This window comes from Macrotis lagotis, chromosome X, assembly GCF_037893015.1.
Source record: "Macrotis lagotis isolate mMagLag1 chromosome X, bilby.v1.9.chrom.fasta, whole genome shotgun sequence".
Taxonomy (NCBI): domain Eukaryota; kingdom Metazoa; phylum Chordata; class Mammalia; order Peramelemorphia; family Peramelidae; genus Macrotis; species Macrotis lagotis.
The window spans coordinates 452,142,879-452,167,570 of NC_133666.1; the positions used below are offsets into that span (position 1 = coordinate 452,142,879).

Sequence of the window (24,692 nt, forward strand, 5' to 3'; positions counted from 1 at the left end):
AGCATTACTAATGCACAAGAGTTTAACCTCAGTACAAAGACTACATGAGGAAACGAATCTAGTCTAAAGGGATTTTTAGTATTGTAATGAGAAACCCCACTTAGGAAGAACTTAGAAGTGAGTAAAACTGACTAAGGAATTTAGATGTGTCAATACTGCAGGTGTAGTGTAGTGTGCATGTAGTTAAGTTAGACAGCATTTAAAAATTAGGGATAAGGGAATTTAAATCTGACTTTGAACTACCTTGTTACAATATTTAATAATCTAAGGTTAGGGCCACGGAGGAAAAATATTTGAATCCTAAAAACATCTAACCCAGAAAAGCATTAATCAATTGACCATTGCAAATTCACCTTTCCCTTTTCCCCAAATTCATAGTAAGTAGAAAACTTGTAATAACAAACCTAATTGAAGGACTCCAAAACTAAGGATGTAAGTACTTCACAATTTATCACAGAAAAGTTGAAAAAACCTGTAACTTAAATATCCATTTTTAGGATGTTATTAAATTCAATTTATTAAATAACTATACTTCTGACTTAATTTCTGTTTCCTGTATTTTTTTTGGTTGTCTTGAGAAAAAAAGAGTTCTGGTCATTGCTATTTTAAAAAATACTGAAATAATCTGGAGAAATATTTATTTTAGATTACATGATCTGAACTGTGTATTTGGATTGAGATGATTTTTTCTAAGAAAACCCATGGAGGTCCAAGATATATATATATGTATATATATATATATATATATATATATATATATATATATATATACATACATATATATACACACATATATATATATGTATACATATATATATATATATATAAATATATATATAATTTTTCCAATAAAAGCGTATTGGCTTGCTATGGTAATCATACAGGAGGTCTTTCTTTATCATTAACTCACTGTATGTCTTGTCATCTGTAATTCTGGTATAATGTTGTTTTATATAATTCACAGGAATATTGTAGGGATAAAGTAAAAAGATTGAAAAGTGTTTTTATTGTTTCAAAGCGTAATACAAATATAGGTGGTGATACAATTATTATTTTTATTTTTAATAATGCAATTGTTAATGTGGTCAAGTCAAATGTGTGCTTATAATAATTTTTCCTGAATAATCATAAGTCAATTATATTTAGCTCAACAAACAAAAATGAAAATGAAAATAAATCTAAATTGTTTGAACAAGGTCACTTAACCCTCTCACCAGCTGACTTTTTTTAAAGTTATTTGTTTAGAAGAGGATATTTTTTTTTTATGTGTCAGCCCAACTCTAAAAATGTGTCTCTGGCACAGGTGGTTTTCAGAAGAAAAGTTGAAGTTGATCTCCCAATAGCTCTATCCTCTGCATGTGTTTTAAAGTGCAGAAAACTCTGTGGCATGGGATAAATCAAGACTTTACGTGTGTCACTGAGGTACCACTTCCTTCAAAGAGGCTAAGGCTGCATGAATTCGAACATGTAATCTGTTTTCAAAGTCGTAGCCAGTGAATTCCTCCTATAAGAAAAATATAATTACTGAATGTTAGTCAAAATATCATAAAGAGCTATAATCTATCACAATGAATTTTGTATTCCCAGAAGCAAAATGCACAATTCTTTAATTAAGATGTTAAGAACATTCTGTTACTTATCACCTAAAAGACTCAAATTAAATATATACTTTATAAACTTCATATATAAATACTAAGAATATTCATTTGTGAAGAAACTTTCCCATATTGACTCCAGAATTCGTCTTAAGTGATTCTCCATGTAAGAGAGCATTATCAAGTCTTAGTTACAAGAATAATGTAGCTACAAAGTCAAAGAATATTCTTTGGTTAAAGAATTTAATCATTTAATGATTTAAGTATGAAGACTATAACACACAGAAATACATAAAGTCTGTTTATTTTTAAAAATACATTAGTAGTGAGGCAGCTGGGTGGAGCAATGGATAAAGTCAGGAGGACCCGAGTTCAAATGTGACTTCAGACACTTACACAGAATACCAAATAAATAAATATAGTAGTGGTTCCAGGAAGACCTTCAAAGATAAAAACTCACTGTATTAGTCTCTATCACCCAGTCATTCCTTTATTAAATAATTTTGTGAAAACTCTTAACACTCAATTTTGAACTGAAAAACATTTTTTATCTTTCAGGAAGGGAAATGTAAGGGAAGTTGGGTGAGTGTTTTTACCTTTGCTTGTAAAAGCAGAGTTCTACCTCTCGCCACAGTCTATAAAAATGAAAAAAAAAAGCTATTAATAATCCTTCAAGTTGAAAAAGACAAAACATATTTTAGTTATAGCAAAAAGATATTTTAACTGAAAATGTACATGAAGTGAAGTAGTTAACATGTTCTGATCCAAAGAGTGCACAGTAAAATGCTTTAAAGTATTTGTTGAACTGTTAAAAATGATACATTACAAGAAGAATGAAATCCAACTGTCAAATAAAGTTTTTCAAGCCTTCTCTACAGACTCTGGGAGTATGCTCAGGTGTTTTTATTGTTGTTTTTTAACTCAGAATCTTTATATAAAGATCACTATTAACCTAAACTCATAGCAAAAAGAGGTTGAATCAGTTGCTCAGACAAAATATAGAACCTTGATATTTTTCTTACTCCCCAAGATTATTGCTTAAAAGGATATCATTGAATAAAAATAAAACAACCCCAAACTTGACATACTAATAGTTCAGAGAACTAGCGACTAGTGAGGCACTTTAAGCCTTATCAATAATATGCAACAGTTCTATTTTAAATTCAGGAATTGCTTTATTTTAATGAGATAAGTTAGAGGATATGAAAAATCATTATCAAAAAGGGTAGGACTGGCCTTTTGAAAATAGTATTAGGGAACAAGGTGATTGTGATAAAGACTATAAACAATATACAAACAAATATCATTTCATTCTACCTTTCCAAATTTATGTATTGTTTTTATCTAAACTTCAAACTTAAAATATTTCCTTAAATGAAATACAGATGTCTCCAGTAAAAGAATTGCTAGGATTATAAATTCAAGTTAGGAAAGAAAGGAAAAAGTGCCACAATTTTGCTACCTTAGTTTAATTTATAGAATCTACATATTTAAGAAGCAATTGAATTTACTGAAGATAAGGATCAATTAAATCATTTAATAAAGAATTAACTTTCTAAAAGAAAACCAAGAATATATCCTAGTCATGTACCAACTCGAGATACAGATAATTAGGGTAATAAGTTGGATTTAGAGGGTCTAACACTACTCGCCATCCTATACTGATCGAGAATTCACAATGATACTACCTCAAAATGGACTGTCAATTAGAGCTCTTGTCAAAAGAGTATTATTTTGGGGGGCGGCTAGGTGGCACAGTGGATAGAGCACCGGCCCTGGAGTCAGGAGTACCTGAGTACAAATCTGGCTTCAGACACTTAATAATTACCTAGCTGTGTGGCCTTGGGCAAGCTACTTAACCTTACTGCCTTGCAAAAACTAAAAAGAGCATTATTCATAATTCTAATACCAAAAGAAATGCATGCCTAGCTTGAGATAATCAAATAAGAAAGGCCTACTTCTTATTTCTAAACTATAGATTCTTGGGAGTTTTGGTAAAAGAAAACCACTAGACATTATTGAGAACTAAAATATAATGGAGTAATTAAGAGTTACTCTGATGTACATTTTACTGTAAAGAAACTATAAGTATCAAAATACAAAAAAATGAAATCGGTATCTCTTATAACTTAAAAATAAAGTTATTTTTTTTAAAAAAGGGGCTTCTTTAGCTCTATCCCTTTGCACATTTTTACTTATGTTAATTTACAAAACATATATTGTCTTACCTCTGGATTATCTAACAGGAGGCAGCCAAGTTCATAACAAGCATATGGTTGAATGTACAAATTATTCTGACGGCACAATTCATCTTTGACAGCTTTTTGAAAGAACTGTAAGTAAAATAAATGTTATTAAAGTTAATTAATTTATACATTTATAGTTGAACAAAAATTTTCTTTGGATCTGGTTTTCTTTCTCCATTGTTCACTGATTTGCTATATTTATTTATTATTCTCCAACTAGACTCACTTTAAGCCTTCTTTCTCAATACTTGTTGCAAAGTCTTGATATTTTCATCACCTTTTCTACCATGTTTCTTCATACAAAATATATGCACTATATTGCAGGTTTCTATGGAATTTAGAGGGGGAAATATGCAAGGGCATAGAGAGACTGTAAATTACCCAAGATAATACAGTTGCAGAAAAGACAGGACTGGAAAAAAAGTTCTCCAACTCCAAACCAAGAGCTATTTCCACTAAATGGACCTACCTCTTATCTTTTTGGGTTACATTCTTATTTCCTATTTAGGTCAGAGCAACTGAGTAATCATCTGTCTTGGTACATCAAATAATTTGTCAGAATTAAAATACTTCAAAATTTCAATGTATACACAATATAACCCACTCTGAAGCAAGTAGGCAGCACAGTGAGAAGAGCAGAGGTCAAAACCAGCTATGTGATACTAGACAAGTCACTTAACTTCTGCCTTCCCCCAGTTCCCTCAACTATACAAATGGGAATAATACCATCATCTACCTCTGAGTGTTTTGTGAGGATCAAAAGAAATGTCTGTGGAGGACTCTGTACAGTGTCTGGTGTCCAAATTTCACCCCAGGATAAATCCCACAGTATCTGTGCTTTCCCATGTTGTGTTATGTTCATCCACTCCTCCCATAAATCTGACCATCTTTCCTTAGGATAATAAGATGAATGTATGACTTATGAAATCATTTAGTATCTTTACATCTTTCTGATATTAAATCTTCAGTGCTTATGAATTAGGTCCCCTTAAGAATGAATTTCTTCTGTGTGTACTTTGAACTGGTCTCCTGTTTTGCTCTTTTAACACCTTGGGGCCTGAATGTGATGGGATCCACTGTCATCAATAATAAAGTTATTCTGTAACAAAACTGCTAACAAATCTACTTCATTTTTTTATTTGTACGTGTAAAAATGTTCTTGGAACAGGATGACATTGTTGAATCTCACCAAGATTTTTACAGATTCCTTTCCTTTGCCCACCATGTTTTGATTTTTTTTTTTTTTTGGTGAGGTGATATCGTTCATAATATTCTACCAACATTTTTGAAAACAAGTTTAGTGTTTATATTCTGAACCTAAGGTTGCCTTTGACTGATATGTCTTTCCACTTGGCAAAGAGACCAAATGTTTGCTATTTAGGTACCTCTCTAAGCTACATTTAATAATAGTTTATAAATATTAAGCTTTTTAACAACATGATGATAGTCTTTTATCTTTGCCTTTTCCCCAGCATTTAATGTTTATTATTTGTACAAAAGAGATGGAGCTATTAGAATTGTATGTAATGTCTAATCATTTGATCTTTCTAAGTTGGTGCTGATTGTTTTCCTGTTTGTTATGATAAAATAGATTTCATATTCTGGTGATGTTCATTCAGAAATTTCTAAATATCTTCTTAAAAAAAGAATTCAAAATGTATAGGAATGAAGTTCCTGATAAAAAGCCTCTAGTCTCCTCTGACATTACATTTTCTCCAGTAGTATACTAACTTTGTTAGTCACTGTACAAGAATTTACACTTAAGAATACTAAAAATTAAGTTAGTTCTTTGCTGTTATTGAGATGGTTCAGTCGTGTTTGGCTATTTGTGACCTCATTAGGAGTTTTCTTGGCAAAGATACTGGAGTGGTTTGCCATTTCCTTCTCCAGCTCATCCTCTAGAAAAGGAAAGTGAGGCAAAGAGAGTTAAAGAACTTGCCCAGGGTCAAACAGCTAGTAAGTATCTGAGGCCAAATTTGACCACTTAGTTTTTCTGATTCCAGGTCTGGCACTTTATCTACTGTACCATTCAGCTGCATATATTAGCTTTTGCAGACAACCTAAACTTTGCCTGCTTAGAGCTCTTTGTTGCCTTTTTATCTTCTCTCTTATCATCAGTAAAGCAAAACAGTATCATAAAGTACTGAGTCATTTTGTATTTTTCTATTTTCTGAACTGCCAAGGACAACATAATCTTAACAGCTATAAACTTATCTGGTTTAAAATACAATCATTTGAATCCAAATTCAGCTCAAACTCACATTAAGAAGATTAATTTAAAGAGCATATTCCATAGGTTTAATAAGAATTTAAAGTCAAAGTTGATGGCAATGAACATTAACATTTACCTGGGAATGATCTCATTTAATATTAGGAATCTATGTCATAGAAAGTTAAAATTAAGTTTGAAAAATACTTTCACAGCACTACTTAAAAACCACATTTATTTTTACCTATAGAAACTATTCAATATCCTTTATCAAAAACTATCATATCTCAAATAGTAACTCTACAATCTCTACAGAAATAAAAAACATATTTTGACTTCTGCTTATTTAAATATTAATTTAATGATAGGCTATAACTATGTATCAAAATTTTCTACTTCCTTGTGAGCTTCACTTTCTTTTTAGTTTAGTTTTTTTTTTTTACAAGGCAATGGGGTTAAGTGGCTTGCCCATGACCACACAGCTAGGTAATTATTAAGTGTCTAAATATGAATTTGAACTCAGGTCCTCCTGACTCCAGGGCTGGTGCTCTATCCACTGCACCACCTAGCCACTCTGAGTTTCACTTTCAATCTCTCAATTTAGACTAGCATCTTTGGTAACACACCATGTACAGCAGCATGTCTAAAATATCCATAATTCTACTATATAATTCTGAACAAGAAAGACTATAAGCACCTGTTTTCCCCTCTGGAAAATGGAAATCTCATCTGACCTACCGACCTCCTGGTGTTGTTTTCAGGAACTTAAAAAACTGAGCAGATGATAGCACTTTAGCAACTGTAAAATACTATACAAATTTAAAGTACTAATTTAAATTTATATTTAATTTTTTAATCACCCCAAATCCACCTTTTCTCCTATCTTGCCCTCTCCCCAAATGAGAATGAAATTAAAACCTCTATTACATCCATGTAGAAGTCATGCAAAGCAAATTTCTACAAAGTCCATGTCCAAAAACAAATGACTCATTCCCAAATCTGCTTTGCAGTCCTCGACCTTATCAGGAAGCATGTGTCATATTTCACCATGATTCAGAATTGGTTGCTGCATTGATCAGAATTCCTATTACTATAAATCTGTTTGTCTTTACCATATTATTATCTTCGTATTAAATTGTTGTTCTTTCACTTGACATACGATCATATAAATCTTGTAAGGTTTCTCTAAAACCATCCCCCTTATCATTCCTTACAGCACAATACCATTTTATCACACATCATTTATAACTTGTTCAATTATTCTCTGGTTTATGGGCACTCTCATTTTTAGCTAACTCAAAAAAGTGACAAAAATATTTTTGTACATCTTTAAAGTTTGCTTTGCTTAGGACTAATCCCTTTCTCTAATTCCTTACTTCTTTTCTCCCCTTTTCCTCCCATTTCCTTACAGAGTGAAATTTATTTCTGTAATCCACTCTGTGTGTATTTTTTTAACCTTCCAGTTCAGATTTAGAGTGAAGTTGAAGTGTCATTTCCTTCTTGTTTGTATAGATGTCTACTTGAATACCCTGATTATTTGAGATAATGTCCCTTAACTTTCTTTCTTCTGCCCACCCAATTCAGTGTATTTCTCTTCTTCTCTCTTTCCTTTCTTCTCTTCAGATCACCAAGACATATTAGAACTATTCCTGGGCCTTGTCTAATAGAGTCCCTCTATGACCCCCCGATCTCTCCATATTAGAATGTAAGCAGTTTATCTTTAATGTTATCATTGTTCATTCACATTTACCTTTTTATGCTTCTCTTAATTCTTGTGAACAAACTTCAAGAGTTTCTTTATAAGCTCTGCTCTTTTCATTGGAAGACTGAAAATCTTCCATTTCATGAAAGGTTGACTTTTGCCCTATAGGATTATACTTGATATTGTTGCCTAAGTTTTTCTTGACTGTAAGTCCATATCCTTTGCCTGCTAGTCTATTGAATTCTAATTTTTCTGTCAGTTGAAAGTGGTGAATGTCAAACATGCACAATCCTGACTACACTTCCTCAATATTTGTATTTTTTTTCTTTCTGGATACTTAATACTATTTTTTTTCTTTGACTGGAAGTTCAGGATTTTGACTGTAACATTCTTGGGAGTTTTCTTTTTGGGGTTTCTCTCAGGAGGTGACAGGCGAATTATTTCTCTTTCCATTTTGCCCTCTGGTTCTAAGAAATTTGATAAACTTTATTTTAAGATTTCTTGAGATGGGATGTCTATGCTCTTGTTTTAGTACCGGCATTCAGATGGTCTAATGATTTTAATTTTTTTTTCTCCATCTAATTTTTCAGGTCATTTGTTTTTGCTATGATATGCTTTATATTTTCTTCTATTATTCTAGCCTTTTACTTTGCCTTAATATTTCTTATTGTTTCATGGAATCAATTACTGGTTTTTGATTTAGTAAATTCTAATTTTAATGGACTTTGTTGCTTGGGCAATATTTTGTACATTTTACACCAAGCTGTTACTTCTCTTTCCAGTTCTTTCTTCTATAAGCTTTTGTTTCTCAATTTTTTCATTTGGTGTTTTCAATTCCTCAAAAAAACCCATTATTTACCTTTTAACTTTTGCTCCATTTTGTCTAGGGATTCTAGCTGAATCTGTGAAAAAGCTGTGTTTTTCTTTAAGACTTTATTATAGATGATTTTAAGTCATTTTCTTCTGAGATTGTGTCTTGAGTTTCCTTGCCACCATAAATATTCTTTTATAATGGATTTGTGTGTGTGTGGGGGGTGTTGCTAATTCTTCCAATCTACCTTCTGACTTTGAACTACATGGTAAGACTAGGATTTGTTCACTTCAGGAGAGAAGGTCAGGACTTGTCCTGTTGCTTTGCTCTGGGGATATTGAATGCTGTGTTGTTCAATGATCTTAGGGAGAGCTCAGGCTATCAGGGGCCCACCTGCTTTCCATGTTTGCAAAACGGTCCAATTCAGGGTAAAGTCTGATTACCATCTCCTGGTCTGAGACTTGTCTGATTTGAGCAAGAGGACATGCTGTTGAAGCTGGCTCCTCTCATTCTGTGAAGGAGCTCTGCTGGGTCAGGGTAAAGAACAGTGGCATCTCCTGCCTCCACCTGGGACCTGGGACCCAGGACCCTGAACTAGGCAGTGGGCAACAAAGCTGCCAGTTCAGCTAGTGCCCATCTGAGAACCTCCAGGATGGTGCTCCTCATAAGGAATTATTTTAAATAAAATTTAAATTATAACATATGAAGGACATTTTTTTACTGTCAGTTCTAACTAAATTAGAAGATTGAAGGTTACACGCAGACACAGACACACACATATGCACAAAGACACAGACACACAAGCACACATATACAGACACACAGACACATACACACATACAATCTGTCAAGTGGTGGTAGAGTTTTTAAAAAGAGACTTCATTTTTTGCTACTTCCAAGCACACATTTAAATGATTTTTCAAGACTTATTTTCTTCAGTTATAGCAGAAATTACCTGAATGGCATCTTCTGAATTTCCTAAGCATTTATGTATGGCACCAAGAAGCAAATTTTTTAATCCCACAGCAGCTGAATCCTCAACCTGGTGGCAAGCTTGGAGAGAGAAGAAGGAGGTTACAGGAGGAAGGCGACTTACAACTTGAAGATCATGAATACTCTGATGCAAATACTTCTTAGAGGTCACCAGATCCCAGTCTTTCATCTTACAATTGGGAAAAACAAGGTTGTAGAAAGTGAATTTCTTGGGGTGAACTATCTAAGGTGGGGTATACACATACACACACACACACACACACACACTCCCCTATATAAAGTCAAGTTTTCTGGTCTTGACAAAGCCTAGAAGAATAGAACTGCAAAAGACAATTGTGATCAAAATAAATTTCTAGAAAGGGATGGCAAGAACAAAGGCAAAAGAATGAAAGGCACATATGAGTCTAGCTAAAAGGTAGGAATTCATGAATTTCTACCTGATAGGGATAAGGCTCTAAAGGTAGGCCTGAACGTTTGTCAAGTTAAGGAGTTTGAATTTTTCTACTGCAGTCTATCAAAGATTTTTCAATAGGAAGCTAAACAATCATGGATTTAAAGCTGGAAAGGATCTGAGGCAATTTAGATCAATTTTCTTCTTTTGCAGATGGAGAAACTGAGATCCATGGAGATCAAGAGACTTGCCCAAGATTATACAAGCTGTAAATGGTAGGAACTACAATAAAATTCAGGTCTTGTGGTTCATAATTCATCAGTTTCTCTATTATACCAGTCTACTATATTAGGAAGATTAATCTGGATATCATGTATAAAATGGACTAGAAGGGAGTAAAATTGTACCTGGATGAGCAATTTCAAAGGCTAGTACAATAGTCAGTTGAGCAAGAGGAAAAAAGAACCTGAACTAAAAAGAGGATGGTGGTAATATGAAGGAAGGAAAGCTTCAAGAACTGGCTAATGAACAGAAAGAGTAAGAATAAAGAAGAATGGGGGCAGCTAGGTGGCGCAGTGGATAAAGCACCAGCCCTGGAGTCAGGAATACCTGGGTTCATATCCGGTCCCATACACTTATTACCTAGCTGTGTGGCCTTGGGCAAGCCACTTAACCCCATCTGCCTTGCAAAAAAACCTAAACAAAACCTAAAAAAAAAAAGAATAAAGAAGAACTCTAAAAAGGCCTCAGATTTCAAACTTTAGTGCCTAGGAAAATATAAGTAGAAAAGAAAATATCAACATTTAGGAATAGGAGGAGAATGAAGTATTAAAGAAAGGCAAAGAGGAGGAGTAAGGAGAAAGATAGCAAGAGAACTCACATAATAATATCATCATGGAAACTAAAGAATAAAATATAAACAATTCGATTTGGTTTTTAAAACCCTCCCAATCTTGCTCCATACTACCTTTGTAGGCTTACTTATCATTACTATCTTTTGTATACTTCATACTCCAGTAAAGCTGGTCTTACACAGTTTGTCTTCCAGTTAGAATGTACTTCCCTCTTCATTTTCAATTCGGAGAAATCAAGTTTTCCTTAAACTCTTTCCTTAAAATGTCTTGCAACTTCCAACATGAAACCCAATCTTTCCAGGTAAAAACAGTTTGACCATGGGAAATTACTTTGCATTTACTTACTATTTTATTGGCTAGATACATGCTGTTATACCTGCTGTTTACCATTATCACCCCAAACAAAATCTAATTTTCTTCAGGCTCTGTATCTCTAGCTCCCAATATAGAATTTAGCACAAAATTTATGTTTAATAAGTGAATTGAAGAGGAAGACTTTTTCAAAGATACAGGTAATTTGAAGGTGAACTGTGACCTCTGAGAAGCAGTTTTAGTTGAGTAGTGATGGCTAAAGTCTGAGAAATAAAGGAGCACTGGGATGATGAGGAAGCAAAGGTTGCCAAGCGCAAACTATTCTGGAAAACCTGGTAGTTAAAGTAAGGAAATGGTCAAGTAAGTCAAGATGATAGGGAAGCACATAAATATTCATATGGAGAGCGGAGTCAGAAGGGATTGGCAAAGAAGGAGAAACTGAAAGGACAAAGAAAAAAAGGGATAACTGATGGGGCAATTCTAGGCACCATACTCCAAAAGATTATTATCATCTAAAATAGACAAAAGACTGTAAAAGGCCATGGTCTTTACCCCTTAGGATCTCATCAGCTAATACAGATAAAATATCATTAAAAAGCAAAAAAGGGTGCTTTATATAATACAGAGGGTAAATTTTCAAAGAAAATAGAAAGGTGGGTATTTCCAATACACACAGTGGTTAAATATGATGTTTTGGAGTGATTATAAAAGGGAGGGTACCAGTAACTGGAGACAGCATTCAGTTATCATTTTCAATTTATCAAGGTACAGTTCAGACTATGCTGAAGAAAGCTGAGTTATAGACAGCCTCAGTGCCATCTCATTCATAAAGATACCCCCTAGATCTTTCCTCAATCCCCTAAATGATTTCTCTTTGAATACGAGGACATTATGCTAAAACACTATGATTCTTTCCTTTGTTCCCCCCCACTAACACCCTCTGTTAGATTATATTTTGTGTAATCAATGTCTCCTGTTAAACTGTAGATTACAAAAAGCAGAGATCATGTCATTTTTCATTTTGTATCCTCAGGCTTTTGCTAATGGGTACTTGAAGATGCTTATTGAAATGAAATTAAAAGGAAATGGGGAAGGTTTCTTCATGGTCTTGGGTAGAGACAGAAAACCTGTCAAAGAAACAAAGGAAACTTGAAGGGCAGAGGGAACAGGATAGGAAAGAGGAGGAAGGTCTGTATCCCGAAGAAATAAAAAAGGATAAAAAAGTCAGATGTAAAAGAATATTCATAGTAGCTTTGTGGTGGCAAAGAATTGGAAATTGAGGGGATGACCAAGTTATGGAATATGAATAGAATGGAATATTATTGCCCTTTAAAAAACGATGAACAGATCTGCGATGGAAACTACCATCTGTATCCAGAGAAAGAATTGTGGAGTTTGAACAAAGACCAAGGACTATTACCTTAAATTTAGAAAAAAACACACCCCGTTATCTCATTATGTTATATTGCTATTTCTTATATTTTATTTTTTTCTTCCTTAAGGATATGATTTATCTCTCATCCCATTCAATTTGGATCAATGTATACCATGGAAACAATGAATAGACTGGCAGATTGCCTTCTGGGGGGGTGGGGGGCAAGATTAGGGGAAGGATTGTAAAGCTCAAAATAAATAAAATCTTTGGGGAAAAAATGATGAGCAGGTAGATCAGAAAAACCTGAAAAGACTTATATTAATGGATATTGAATGAAGTGAGTAGAACCAGGAGAACATTGTAGATCTTAATGGCAACACTTTGCAAAGATCAACTATGATAGACTTAACTCTTCCCAATTATGCTGTAATCAAAGACAGTTCTAATACTCTGAAAAGGAAAATTCCATCCACATCCAGAGAAATAATTATGGAATGTAAATGCAGATCAAATCACACTAATTGCTCAATTTAATTTGTTTTTGCTTCTCATAATTTTTTCCTTTTTTGTTCTGATTCTTCTTTCACAGAATGTCCAATGTGAAAATATGAGTAACACAACTGGACATGTATAATCTACATCAGGTCACTTGCTATTTTAGAGTATAGAGAGAGGAAAGGATAGGAGGGAGAAAACTTTAAAAAAATGATGTTGAAATTTCCTTTAAATTTACATTTATTGTCAGAATTACATTTATTGTTCATGTTTTCTTTTTAGAGGACTTGTGTGGCAATTTTCACTAATAAAACCAGATTTAAATACAACTACCAAAATATTCTTATAATCTTTGGTGGCTTCTATTAAGTGTATATTTTTAAGGACTCTATGTTTTCTTCATTTTATAAAGTGTGACTAAAAATAAAACAATGTGACTCATCTTAAACCAATATACTAGAACCGGTATTTGGGTAGTATAAACTTATTTCAATAATATTGTCAATACTCAAACAACTTTTGTTACCCCATTTTTGAAAATGTCTTTGGTGACAGTTCATGAGCCATATAAGGGAAGGGAAGGGAATAAGTATTTATTTATCAGCAAATCTTGGCTAAGCATTGTGCTAACAGCTCTTCACAAATATTATCTCATTGAGTCTTTACAACAATCTTGAAAAATAGATGCTATTATTATTCTCTTTTTACTGTTAAGGAAAGTGAAGGAAAGAAAAGTTAAGTAGAGTTATACAGCTTGGATGTTTTTGAGGTTGGTCTCAGCACCCCACCATAAGAAAATTAATCTCATTACTCTAGTCATCATCTTTTTTTAAGTGAAAAACAATATTCAGACAGATTGAATACTTTATTCATCATATTTAGTTCCAGGTGACTTTGAGAATTTTCATAAAATTATATGCACCCTCAAAGGAGAAGGATTTGCACTGTAACAATTTCAATGAGTAAGCTGCAGCTTCAAAGGAGATTCCAAAAAAGATGTTCTCAAAATGTACAATGGCAGCATAAATGGATTAAGAGCAGAACATAACATGGTTCTTTGAAGATCAACTCAATTATCAACTGGATGTATAAGTTCTACTATATTTAATTTTTAAAATACATCTCATCTCACAGTAAAACTTCTTAAGTTCTAATTTAAGTGAATTTCCACCCACAAAAAAGATAATTTAAAGTCATTTTTAATTAACAAATACAAAACACCAAAAAAACACTACTACATTTTTTCTGTTCATGATTTATTTTATATTACAATAATTTTGTTATAAGAGTAACCGCCCCCAAGAAGATGAGAAACTTCAAGATTAGTGAGAGAGAAAAAAATACTTCAGACTGTGTTCAGATTCAATGGCTCTATCTCTGGGGTGAGTTGCTTTCTTTATCATAAGACCACCAGAGAAGTTGTTTCAATATTTTTTCCCACAGTTGCTATTACTAGCTGTATTTCCCCTCTATTCTATTCTTTACCACTCTCACTTATTCTATTCTTTCTCTCCTTTCATCCTGGCCTTATCCAAAAGTGTGTTGTATCTGAGTACCCTCTCCCACAATCTTCCTTCTCTTCTATCTCCTATTCCCCCCCTTCCCTCCCCCCATTTCCCTTTATCCCATCCCTTTCTTCTCATTTTATTCTAGGGTAAGAAAGATTTCTATACCCTATTAAGTTCATATGAGTTATCAACATCTTCTTCCCATGTAGGAATACAAATAGTTCAATCATTAAGTTCCTCATAGTTAGTCCTTCTCATCCACCTCCTCTATGTACTTGGAGCTCAAACTTTCCATAGGCAAGTTTGAAAGGCTCCTGTTTCATTGAAAGTCCATCTTTTCCCCTGAAAGAAGATGTTCAGTTTTGCTGGGTAGTTGATTCTCAGTTGTAAACCAAGATCTTTTGCCTTTCAGAATATCATATTCCAATCTCTATGAACTCTTAATGTAGATGCTGCCAGATTCTGTGTAATCCTGACTATGGAGCCTCTGTAGTTGAATTGTTTGTTTCTGGCAGCTCTTAGAATTTTCTCTTTGATTTGGGAGTTCTGGAATTTGGCTATAATATTCCTTTAAGTTTTTCTTTTGGGATCTCTTTCAGGAGGTGATCAGTGAATTCCTTCAATTTCTATTTTACCTTCAGATTCTAGGATCTCAGGGCAATTTCACTGTATTATTTCTTGAAAAAGGAAGTCTAGGCTCTTTTCCTGGTCAAGACTTTCAGGTAACCCTGTAATTTTCACATTATTTCTTTTGGATCTGTTTTCGAGTTTGGTTGTTTTTCCAGTGAGATATTTCACATTTTCTTCTAATTTCTGGCTTTTTTGGAAGAGTTTTATTTCTTCCTGATTTCTTGCAAAGTCATCAGCTTCCTTTAGGGAGTTATTTTCTTTGGAGAGCTTTTTTTCTAAATCTCTTTTTCCAGCTGTCCAATTCTGCTTTTTAAGGCATTCTTCTCCTTATTTACCTTCTGTTTTGCTTTTTCCATTTGACCTAAATTGGTTTTTAACATATTACTTTCTTCAGTTTTTTTTATATTTCTTTCACCAAGCTGCTAATTTGGTTTTCATGATTTTTCTGCATCACACTCATTTCTCCTCCCAATTTTTCCTCTACCTCCCTTAATTGCTTTTCAAAGTCTTTTTTGAACTCATTCATAGTCTGAGCCCATTTTCTGTTTCTCTTGGAGGTTTTGGATATGAAAGTTTAGATTTTTGTCATCATCTGAGTATGTGTTTTGAACTTCCATGGGACTTAAGTAATTCTCTATGGTCAGATTCTTCTTTTTCTGTTTACTTATTTACTCTGCCCAAGACTAATTTACAGCACTTCCAAGGTTTTGGGATTTTTGGGGGGGGACACTCCACTGGGACCTTTATTCATCCAAGGTCTTATTCTCTCTTGCCTGTGCTTTGATATGTAGAAGACCACAGCCCTACCTTCTGACCTGAAGCTGTAAGGAGGAGCTCTGCTGGGCTACCATAGTATGGAAGCCTAAACTACAACCAGGATCTGAGTGTGGGTAAACAGCAGAGTCCTTCCCCCAGGTAGAATAGAGATATTTCTGCCGAGTTCGCCCCTGGTCCCCTTACTGTCTGTGGGCTGTGCTCTGGAAGTGCAGGATGTTTTCTCCTGATTCTCACTGCAGGTTCTGCAGCCAGTGCTCTTCACTCCACACTCATTCTGGTATAGCCAAATTCTCTCCCCACCCCTTCAAGCTGTTCCTGGGCTGGGACTGGGTTTTTTCCAACTTCTGGTCCTGGTGCAACATACCTTTCCCACAGAACTTCTAAGTTATCTTGGATATGTGTCACTCAGTCTTTCTGTGGGCTCTGCCCTCTAAATTTTGGCTAGAGTCATAATTTGAAGGCTTTTGGATTTCCCTTGGTAAGGAGTTCCAGGGAAATGTTGCTTTCATGCCACCATCTACACTACTATATTTTAAAGTGTGATCTGTTCCTTTTTAATTCCTGTGAAGCATTTTACATACTAAGATATTCAATAATTGACTACAATAAATGTGTTTGTGCCCTGTTTCCTTCACAGATGGACAGAAAAATATGGCTATATAACAAATATGCAGAACATCAAATACAAACATAGCATCTGTAATAAATAAAATTATTTTGCCACCATGTATTTCTCATAATAAATGTACATTTTATCTCTCTACCCTAATTTCTTCTACTTTTTTTCCTATCAAATGTTCTTAGCCACCATATCTTTTATCTAAGAAGAACATCTTTGTCCATATGAATCAGATACATTAATAATAGGCAAATGATCACTGGAAAAACAAATAAATCAATAAATTTTTTACCTTGACTCATTTTCTGTAGGTTGGGAAGAGAACAGTTTGGAAGGGCTTTCCACAAATACAACACTTCAATGGATGCTAGCACACAGAGCTCTTTGGTTGGTATTTGCTTACGAAATCTCTCTGCCTATAAAATTTTAAAATAAATCATTATAAGCTAGTAATTTATATAGCACTTCAAGATTTTAACGTAATTTTCAAATGTGTTCTGATTTTATTAGTACAACAACTTTAAAAGGAAGATATTGTTATTAATATCCATTTGGCAGATGAGGACACTGAGGGAGATGGAGGCTCAGTGATCAGATCTTAAACCAGAGGTTAGGAGATCCCTAGGGAGAAAGATACTCTCTTTTTGGTAGCTCTATCATTCAGTTTCTGAAACATATCCCTACCCACTGAATCATCTACTCCTAGCTCATGAACCTTCCTTATATTTACCAATCACATGGTTTTTTCCATAGTGTATCTCTGATAACTTAAGGTTAAGTTCTGCACAGCTCAAGTATGCTGTTACTCTTGAGAAGCTTCAGCCTCAACAACACAAGAAAAAGGAATAATAAGCATAGTTCTTCTGAGGAACAGGACAATGAAAATGTGTGGACAGAAGAAGATTAGATAATTAAATCTCCAGGGAGCTTTTTTTCCTTTTTTTTTCTCTAGAAGAGAAAATAGGGAACCAATGGGAATAGTAAACTTATACAAATTCATCTGGGTCTGAAAAGTGAATTAGAGATCCTTAAAAGAGGGCTATTGAAATAGGCTGTTTTGGGGAAAATGGTTGTAATACTTTAAAGTAGGTTTCCCACTAAGGGTGAGATTTAGTTTTAATGTACAGTTAATTCTCATTTTTCACAAAGGTAACATTCCTAGGAAAAAGTAAAGATACAAAAATAACACAAATGTTGACATTAAATCTATGGAAAATAGGGGGTTAGGTTTGTGCAACCAACAAAAACTATAATCTTCTGCTAAAGATAGTTGAAAATACACTCTTCTGCATACAATTCTTTATATCAAAACATTAATTCTGCCACTGCTGGTGGAATTCTGAACTGATCCAATCATTCTGGAGAACAATTTGGAACTATGCTCAAAGGGCTATAAAACTGCATTTCTACCCTTTGATCTAGCAAGACCACCCCTAGAACTATATCCTAAAAATATCATAAAAAAGGGGAAAAGACCCACATGTACATGAATATTCATAGCAGCTCTTTTTTGTAGTGACAAAGAATTGGAAATTGAGGGGATGACTATAAATTGGGGAGTGGCTAAACAAGTTATGGTACCTGAATGTTATGCAGTACTATTGTTATATAAGAAACCATGAATAAGTGAAAAGTCTGAAAAGATTGGCATAAACTGATGCTGAGTGAAGTGAGCAGAAGCAGGAGAACATGGTACACATAAACAGCAGCATTGTGTGATGATCAACTATGATGGACTGAGATCCTCTCAGCAGTCAGTTCAGTGACTAAGGACAATTCTAAAAGATTTGTGATGGAAAATGTCATCCACATCCAGAGAAAAAACAATGGAGTTGGAATGCAGAGCAAAGTTCACTTTTTAAAACTTGTTTTATTTTTTCTTTTCCTCATGATTATTTTCCCTTTAATTCTTATTCATCTTTCACATGACTACTATGGAAATATTTTAAGCATGATTGTACATGTATAACCTATATCAGATTATTTGCTGTCATGGAGAAAGGGGAAGGGAGAGGGACAGAAAAATGTGAAACTCATGCTCACAAAAAGATGTCTGTTGATAATTATCTTTGCATACAATTTAAAAAATAAAGTAGAATAACATTCAAAACGATAATTCTGATAATACTCTTCCTAACATAGTAACTAATTTGTGCTCCCTCTACATTCATCAAAATTAAAAAAAAACCTTGATTTGCGACAATTCACTTCTAATAATATATGAAATCTACAGTACCACATTTTCCTCCTTTTTGCAGATATAATGAGTCATACACAAAACTCAGGGGTGGCTAGGTGGTGCAGTGGATAGAGCACCTGTCCTGGAGTCAGGAGGACCTGAGTTCAAATTTGACCTCAGACACTTAATAATTGCCTAGCTGTGTGACCTTGGGCAAATCACTCTACCCCATTGCCTTAAATAAAAAAAAAAACACCAAACTGATAGCAGTTGTGGACATTGCAGCAAGAAGTTATACCTAACACCTGACTTCACACACACTGGCACTTGGGAGTCCAAAAAAACTTGTACTAGGCAACAGAAAACTTGAGTTTTAAAGGGAAGCAATGAAAATATGAATGAACGTAGAGGGAGCTCTTTATAATAGTAGGGTGAACCAAGGCCAGTGAAATACCTAATACCTAATACAATACCAGCTGTTCCACAAACTTGTTTGTAATGAGTTTCTCATATTTTTTTCTCTATTGCACACAGTCAGGAATGTGCATGCTAGCTAACAGGAAGATGAAAATAAAATTACTAATAAAATCATACAAATGTTTGAAGCAGTGAAAATTAAACACGATGTTAAAGAATAACTATAGTAAGGACATTATTATGTAATAACTACTATTATTATAAAGGTAAGCTAAGTTAACTTTACACAGGATATGCCACTACAGAATTCATGCTCAGCAGGAATGATAGTCATACTAATAATTTTATATCTAATTAATTTGCTTCTTTACAATATTTTAAAGGATTTTGCTTTGACATCCTGAATATATGCAAATCTATCTCATTTATACTTGACACACTATCAAGACATGGAAATTTCAGTAATGTAAATTAAAAATGAAGTAATTTTAATTCAAAAAATATTCATAACCTCTTCCAGAGGAGGATTTTTTATTGGAACCTTTGAAGTTGGATTTTATCTATGATTTCATTGAATTTTTTTTATTTTATTCAATTCCAATTCTTTCCACTATTCCCTCATAAGTCCTAATCCACACTCAACTATTTCATTAAATTATCTTTCTTTCAAACCTAATAAATTTAAAGCAAGAATAAAATGCAAAATAAATTTTAAGTGTCATATAACCCAAGATAATTCAACTTTATTAATAGCACACTTGGAAGTAGCGCCTTAGAATTCAGTCTTCTTTAATGAGAAATTCTGGTCTATTCTTATTTCCCTTCAGTCAAGACCTGAATGTTCTTTGGGTTCTCTAATTTAAAAAAATCATGTACTTGTCACCTCTTCAATCTTTTTTTTGAATTTTTTTTTAGGTTTTTGCAAGGCAATGGGGTTAAGTGGCTTGCCCAAGGCCACACGGCTAGGTAATTATTAACTGTCTGAGGCCGGATTTAAACTCAGGTATTCCTGACTCCAAGGCCAGTGCTCTATCCACTGTGCCACCTAGGCGCCCCCACTTCTTTAATCTTAAAATGGATTATCCAAAGATAACTTAGTGGGCCCTGTTCCTTTGGAATTCTTACACTGATGTTGGAGTTAGTGTAAATACCTAATAAGCTTAACCAGCTTAAGCTCAGAACTTTCCAGTGCAAGGGATTCACTATCCTCGGCTTCCCCAGTAGTCGAGATTATAGACACAGGCTTCCAGGTCCAGCTATTGTGACTATCTTGTAATATAATTTTAATTAATTATCTGATACCTCCCCCAAAGTAGTATGGCTTATAAATGACAATATCCATGAAACTCCAGATACAATATCAGTTTCAATGTACCTTTTTGACTGAAAATTGTTCGATTTGGTTGTTTTTCCTTTTGAAAAGTCTCTGAACTTCTCTGAATACGACCTGCGCCCCATCCACATCACCAGTGGCTCCCTGGCAAACTGTAAGAAATCATGACAACATTTTTTTATGATATCAGAACAGATAATTGAGGGAAGCCTACATTTATTACATCCTCAGACATTACAAAAGAACCACCAAACAAAAGTAAATATTTTTGGAGAGAAGACAAATATTTAAGAAAAGGCTGTAGCATTTTGAGGAAAAATTAATCAAATTAGAATTTACTGATTATATGCTTATATTCTCAGAGCTGTGGAGGATACTAGAGACAAAAGACATATTCTCTGTTTTCTAAGATCTTCTACCTCATTGGGTAGGAGATCTGCACATATAAACAGTTAGTTATCCTTAGAAGAAGGTATGTAGGGGCGGCTAGGTGGCACAGTGGATAAAGCATCGGCCCTGGAGTAAGGAGTACCTGGGTTCAAATCCCGTCTCAGACACTTAATAATTACCTAGCTGTGTGGCCTTGGGCAAGCCACTTAACCCTATTTGCCTTGCAAAAAAAAAAAACACCTAAAAAAAAAAAGAAGAAGGTATGTAATTAAATGCTAGGTCACAGCAGAATAGGCCAAATGCTAGACGTGTTCAGAGAAAGTATGTGTGTGTGTGTGTGTGTGTGTGTGTGTGTAAGAGAGAGACAGACAGACAGAGAAACACAGAGCAGGACAGAGATAATGAGAAGAGAAAAAGAATAAGAGAGAAGTGGGGGGGAGAGAAGTAAAGATTGGAGTCTTGGAAAAAAAGATTTATATCAAGGAAATGGGATTTTTTGAGCTGAAATTTGTACTTCATTTGTTCATTCATGGACCAGTTTGAATGCTGCTAAGTTATTTTCCTTATAGTCTTAGCTGGAGGGATTCCTTCCCTACTGCTTCCTTTGATATTTTGTTTTTTTCATTGGTGTGTATTTGCTTCACTCACCCCACAAAATTATAAAGCTTTTTAGTCTTTCATAGGATTAAGCCATGGACCTGTGATGTACCTGGCTTGGGAACTCTTGAGGAGGTATCTCCTCCTGCCAATTCAGGTTCATATCTTCTCTGTAACTTTTAGATCCAAAGTGCTGCCAAGAGCAGTGAAAAGCTAATTTGACTTGCTCACAGTCCCAGAGCCAGTACTGCAAAAGCAAGATTGGTGCCAGGTGGTCCTGGCTCTGAAGCTAGTTCTCTATACCTTAATTTTAATAGAATTTAACATAGTGCCTTGTCATAAGCTTGTTGGCGTGGGCCTGTGTATGTCACTGAATCTATTGGTGTTATCACAAACTCAGCAAGGCAGGATAATAGACTTGGAAAGGAGGCACAAAATAAATATTTGCTGAAGAAATATCCTATTGTCAAATAGAAACTCCTTACTCTAGGAGTTTATCTCCTTGTTCTATGATCAGTGAAGATGATAAAAAGTGTTCATTCATTGTGTCAGTCTATGGATAATTTAAAAATTATCAATTTACCCTCTAGCCTCCCCTTCTGAACAAGCCCAGTTCATTTTTCTTTTACTAATAAGACTTGACTTCCAACCCTTAAATATGCTGACACATGTAAGGCACTAAATTAATTATTTGCTGATTAATTTTCTTCTCTGAGACCCTGCAAATTCTGCATATTGTATTAAGCATGTTTCATCAGCAATTAGCACATAAAAATGGCTGTCCTTTTGGGATAATAAACAGACATAAAGAAGTAAATGCACTTGACCCTCAGAAAGGAATAATGCCCTCCTAAAACAAGACTGATAGGAGATAATCTATATATTAAGATAATCATAATAAACAAAATTACATCTGATAATTAGTTACCATCACACATTTAAGGAGTGAAAAGGAGAAGTGGTATATGGCTAAGGTCAAGTATATCACAGATGGAAATATCTGAAAGCAATGTTAAAACTAATCTTACACTTCTGTGTGGGATAATGATGAAGCTCCATAATTTTGATCTCAAAAGATAAAGTTTACAGAATAGCTCATTGCTAGTATGTATACAGCAAGCATAGCAGTTTAATTTTTAAACCATATTCTTTTTATTAAGACACATTCACAACACCTGCCTGGAATGATTTGCATGAAAGCTTGCAAAAAACTAGATATGAAATTATGTATCAGATGGCAGATCAGTTGCCAGTTGTGACTTTTCCCCACTAGGAGGCAATGGTTCTCTAGTTATGCTCATTTGCAAAGTCACACAATCCTGAACAACTCATGCACCACACAGAAAAGATCCCCACTCACCTGCAGTTAAATATGCATAATAGCACTGAGACCACCTTGACTCATTTTTGAGTCTTTCAAAGGAATTGAAAGCATCTTTAAAGTTCAGTTCTATCATACTGCACCAACCTACAAAAGAAATATTTTAAAAATTAACGCTGAAAAATAATGAGTTTTATAGAACCATCTTTTTTTTATTAACCAAGAATTCTGAACAGCTGGTCTGCAGTTTCTGTCTTTAGCTATCAGAAGTGTGCTATTTGAAAACTTACAGCACAAACTTTCTTCTCCCCAGAAAAATATTTAATGTGGAAATTATAAATAAGGAAAAGCCCTTCTTGATTTCAAGGACAGATCAAGTGTAGTAAGGAATGATTTCAAGATTTCCAGAAAACATAATAGTTTGCCTTTCTATCTCTTAGACAAGTAATAAAAGTACAAATATATAGATACATAATCCTAGAAAAGTGGGATAAAAACAATTCACTGCACAAAATTGTTCCCTATTAATATAAACAGAAGACTATAAAAACAAACATATGCATCTATATCTATATCTATATATATATATATATTCTTGTGCTTATATTAACAACATTTTATGCACTGAGTTAAATTAGATTTTCAAATATTCCCACCACTTTGAAGAATATTGTACAAAGTGTCAATTCCAAAGGAGTTTAAAGTATTTTTTGATTCATGGTAAGAATTCTTAATTATAATATGAAATAGAATAATCAGACTGAACCTTTTTAATAGATGAGAAAATAGATGCACAAAGCTAAAGTTAATTGCTTAACATTTATTTTAGGAGGAGAGTTGTGGAACTACTAAAGGAATTCATTTCTCAGTTCAATTCCTGCCCATGAGAGTCTCCTGAAAAGGACTTGTGCATTCAGATCTTGAAGAATTCAAAGGCAGGTTCAGACATTGGTTTGTCATATGAAGCCAAGACTTGAGTCAACTAATTATCCCCAAATTCTGAAAGCAAGTGCAGTTTTTAATTTATGATACTAATTTGTGATCTAGATTCAAAATAGATCTTGAGTAGAAGTAAAAAAGATATAGTGTTATTTCATTCAATTTCCTTGGTACACATTTCAGTGCTGCTTTATGGGTATAAAATTTCAGTAATATTCAGATTACATCTCATTAAATTTCAGAAAACCACAGATAACATTAATATATTTTATGGTTCTACTTAATTTTCTACAATTATTACAAGGGTATTTCAAAATTTAATGTTTATAAATATTTTTGAGTATCTGGGTTACTCTCAATTTGTTTTTTAGTCACAAGCAAGAAATTATTTGTTCCTACACTTTGGAATGAGAATGCAGCTACATAATGAACTTTGTGTTGATGTGCTCAAGCACATCAGTGTGGGATTCCAGAAAAAGTGACCTAAAGACCACATCAAAGCTTTCTCTCTCTTAATTAATAACATGTTGAAAGATTTGTTTGCTTTATTTGTTATTTTTCTGTTAATAAGTACCTGTGCTTGGATAAGTAATTACATAATGGAGTGGACAAGTGTTCTAGGTTTCTATCTAGTATTTTAATCAATTTGGAATATGTTTTATGTTTTATTTTATTTATTTTTAACATTCAATTTTTAAAAGTTTTGAGTACCAAATTTTTCTCCTTCACTTAAACCCTTCACCCATTCACTGAAAAAGGCAAATTATATGATATATATATATGTGTGTGTGTGTGTGTGTGTATGTGTGTATGTGTGTATTATACATGTGAAGTCATGCAAAACAAATATTTTCTTTAGGGAAAAAAAAGCCAGACCAACTAAAAAGTGCTGGGGGGTTGAAAAAGAGTAGGGAAGGAGGATGCAATGAAAATAAACATCTTATTTCAAATGTTTATTTTAAAACTCACTTAAACCAAAGTAGATGGTGTAAGTGAACC

At 33.9% G+C, this 24,692-nt stretch overlaps 1 protein-coding gene across 2 annotated transcripts in view; it reads right to left on the reverse strand.

Annotated features, from left to right (window-relative positions):
* Window positions 1–764: 764 nt before the first annotated feature.
* The window catches only part of TTC39C (tetratricopeptide repeat domain 39C), a 138,770-nt gene continuing 114,842 nt past the window's right edge, over window positions 765–24,692 (reverse strand). For both annotated transcript variants that reach the window (XM_074201786.1, XM_074201787.1), the window contains exons 8-14: window positions 22,794–22,901; window positions 20,489–20,598; window positions 16,810–16,933; window positions 9,519–9,616; window positions 3,824–3,928; window positions 2,192–2,230; window positions 765–1,504 (exon numbers count right to left, since the gene is read on the reverse strand). In XM_074201786.1, the coding sequence (XP_074057887.1) occupies window positions 1,415–1,504; window positions 2,192–2,230; window positions 3,824–3,928; window positions 9,519–9,616; window positions 16,810–16,933; window positions 20,489–20,598; window positions 22,794–22,901 (674 nt within the window). In that variant the 3' untranslated portion in view covers window positions 765–1,414. The remainder of the gene's footprint in view (window positions 1,505–2,191; window positions 2,231–3,823; window positions 3,929–9,518; window positions 9,617–16,809; window positions 16,934–20,488; window positions 20,599–22,793; window positions 22,902–24,692) is intronic.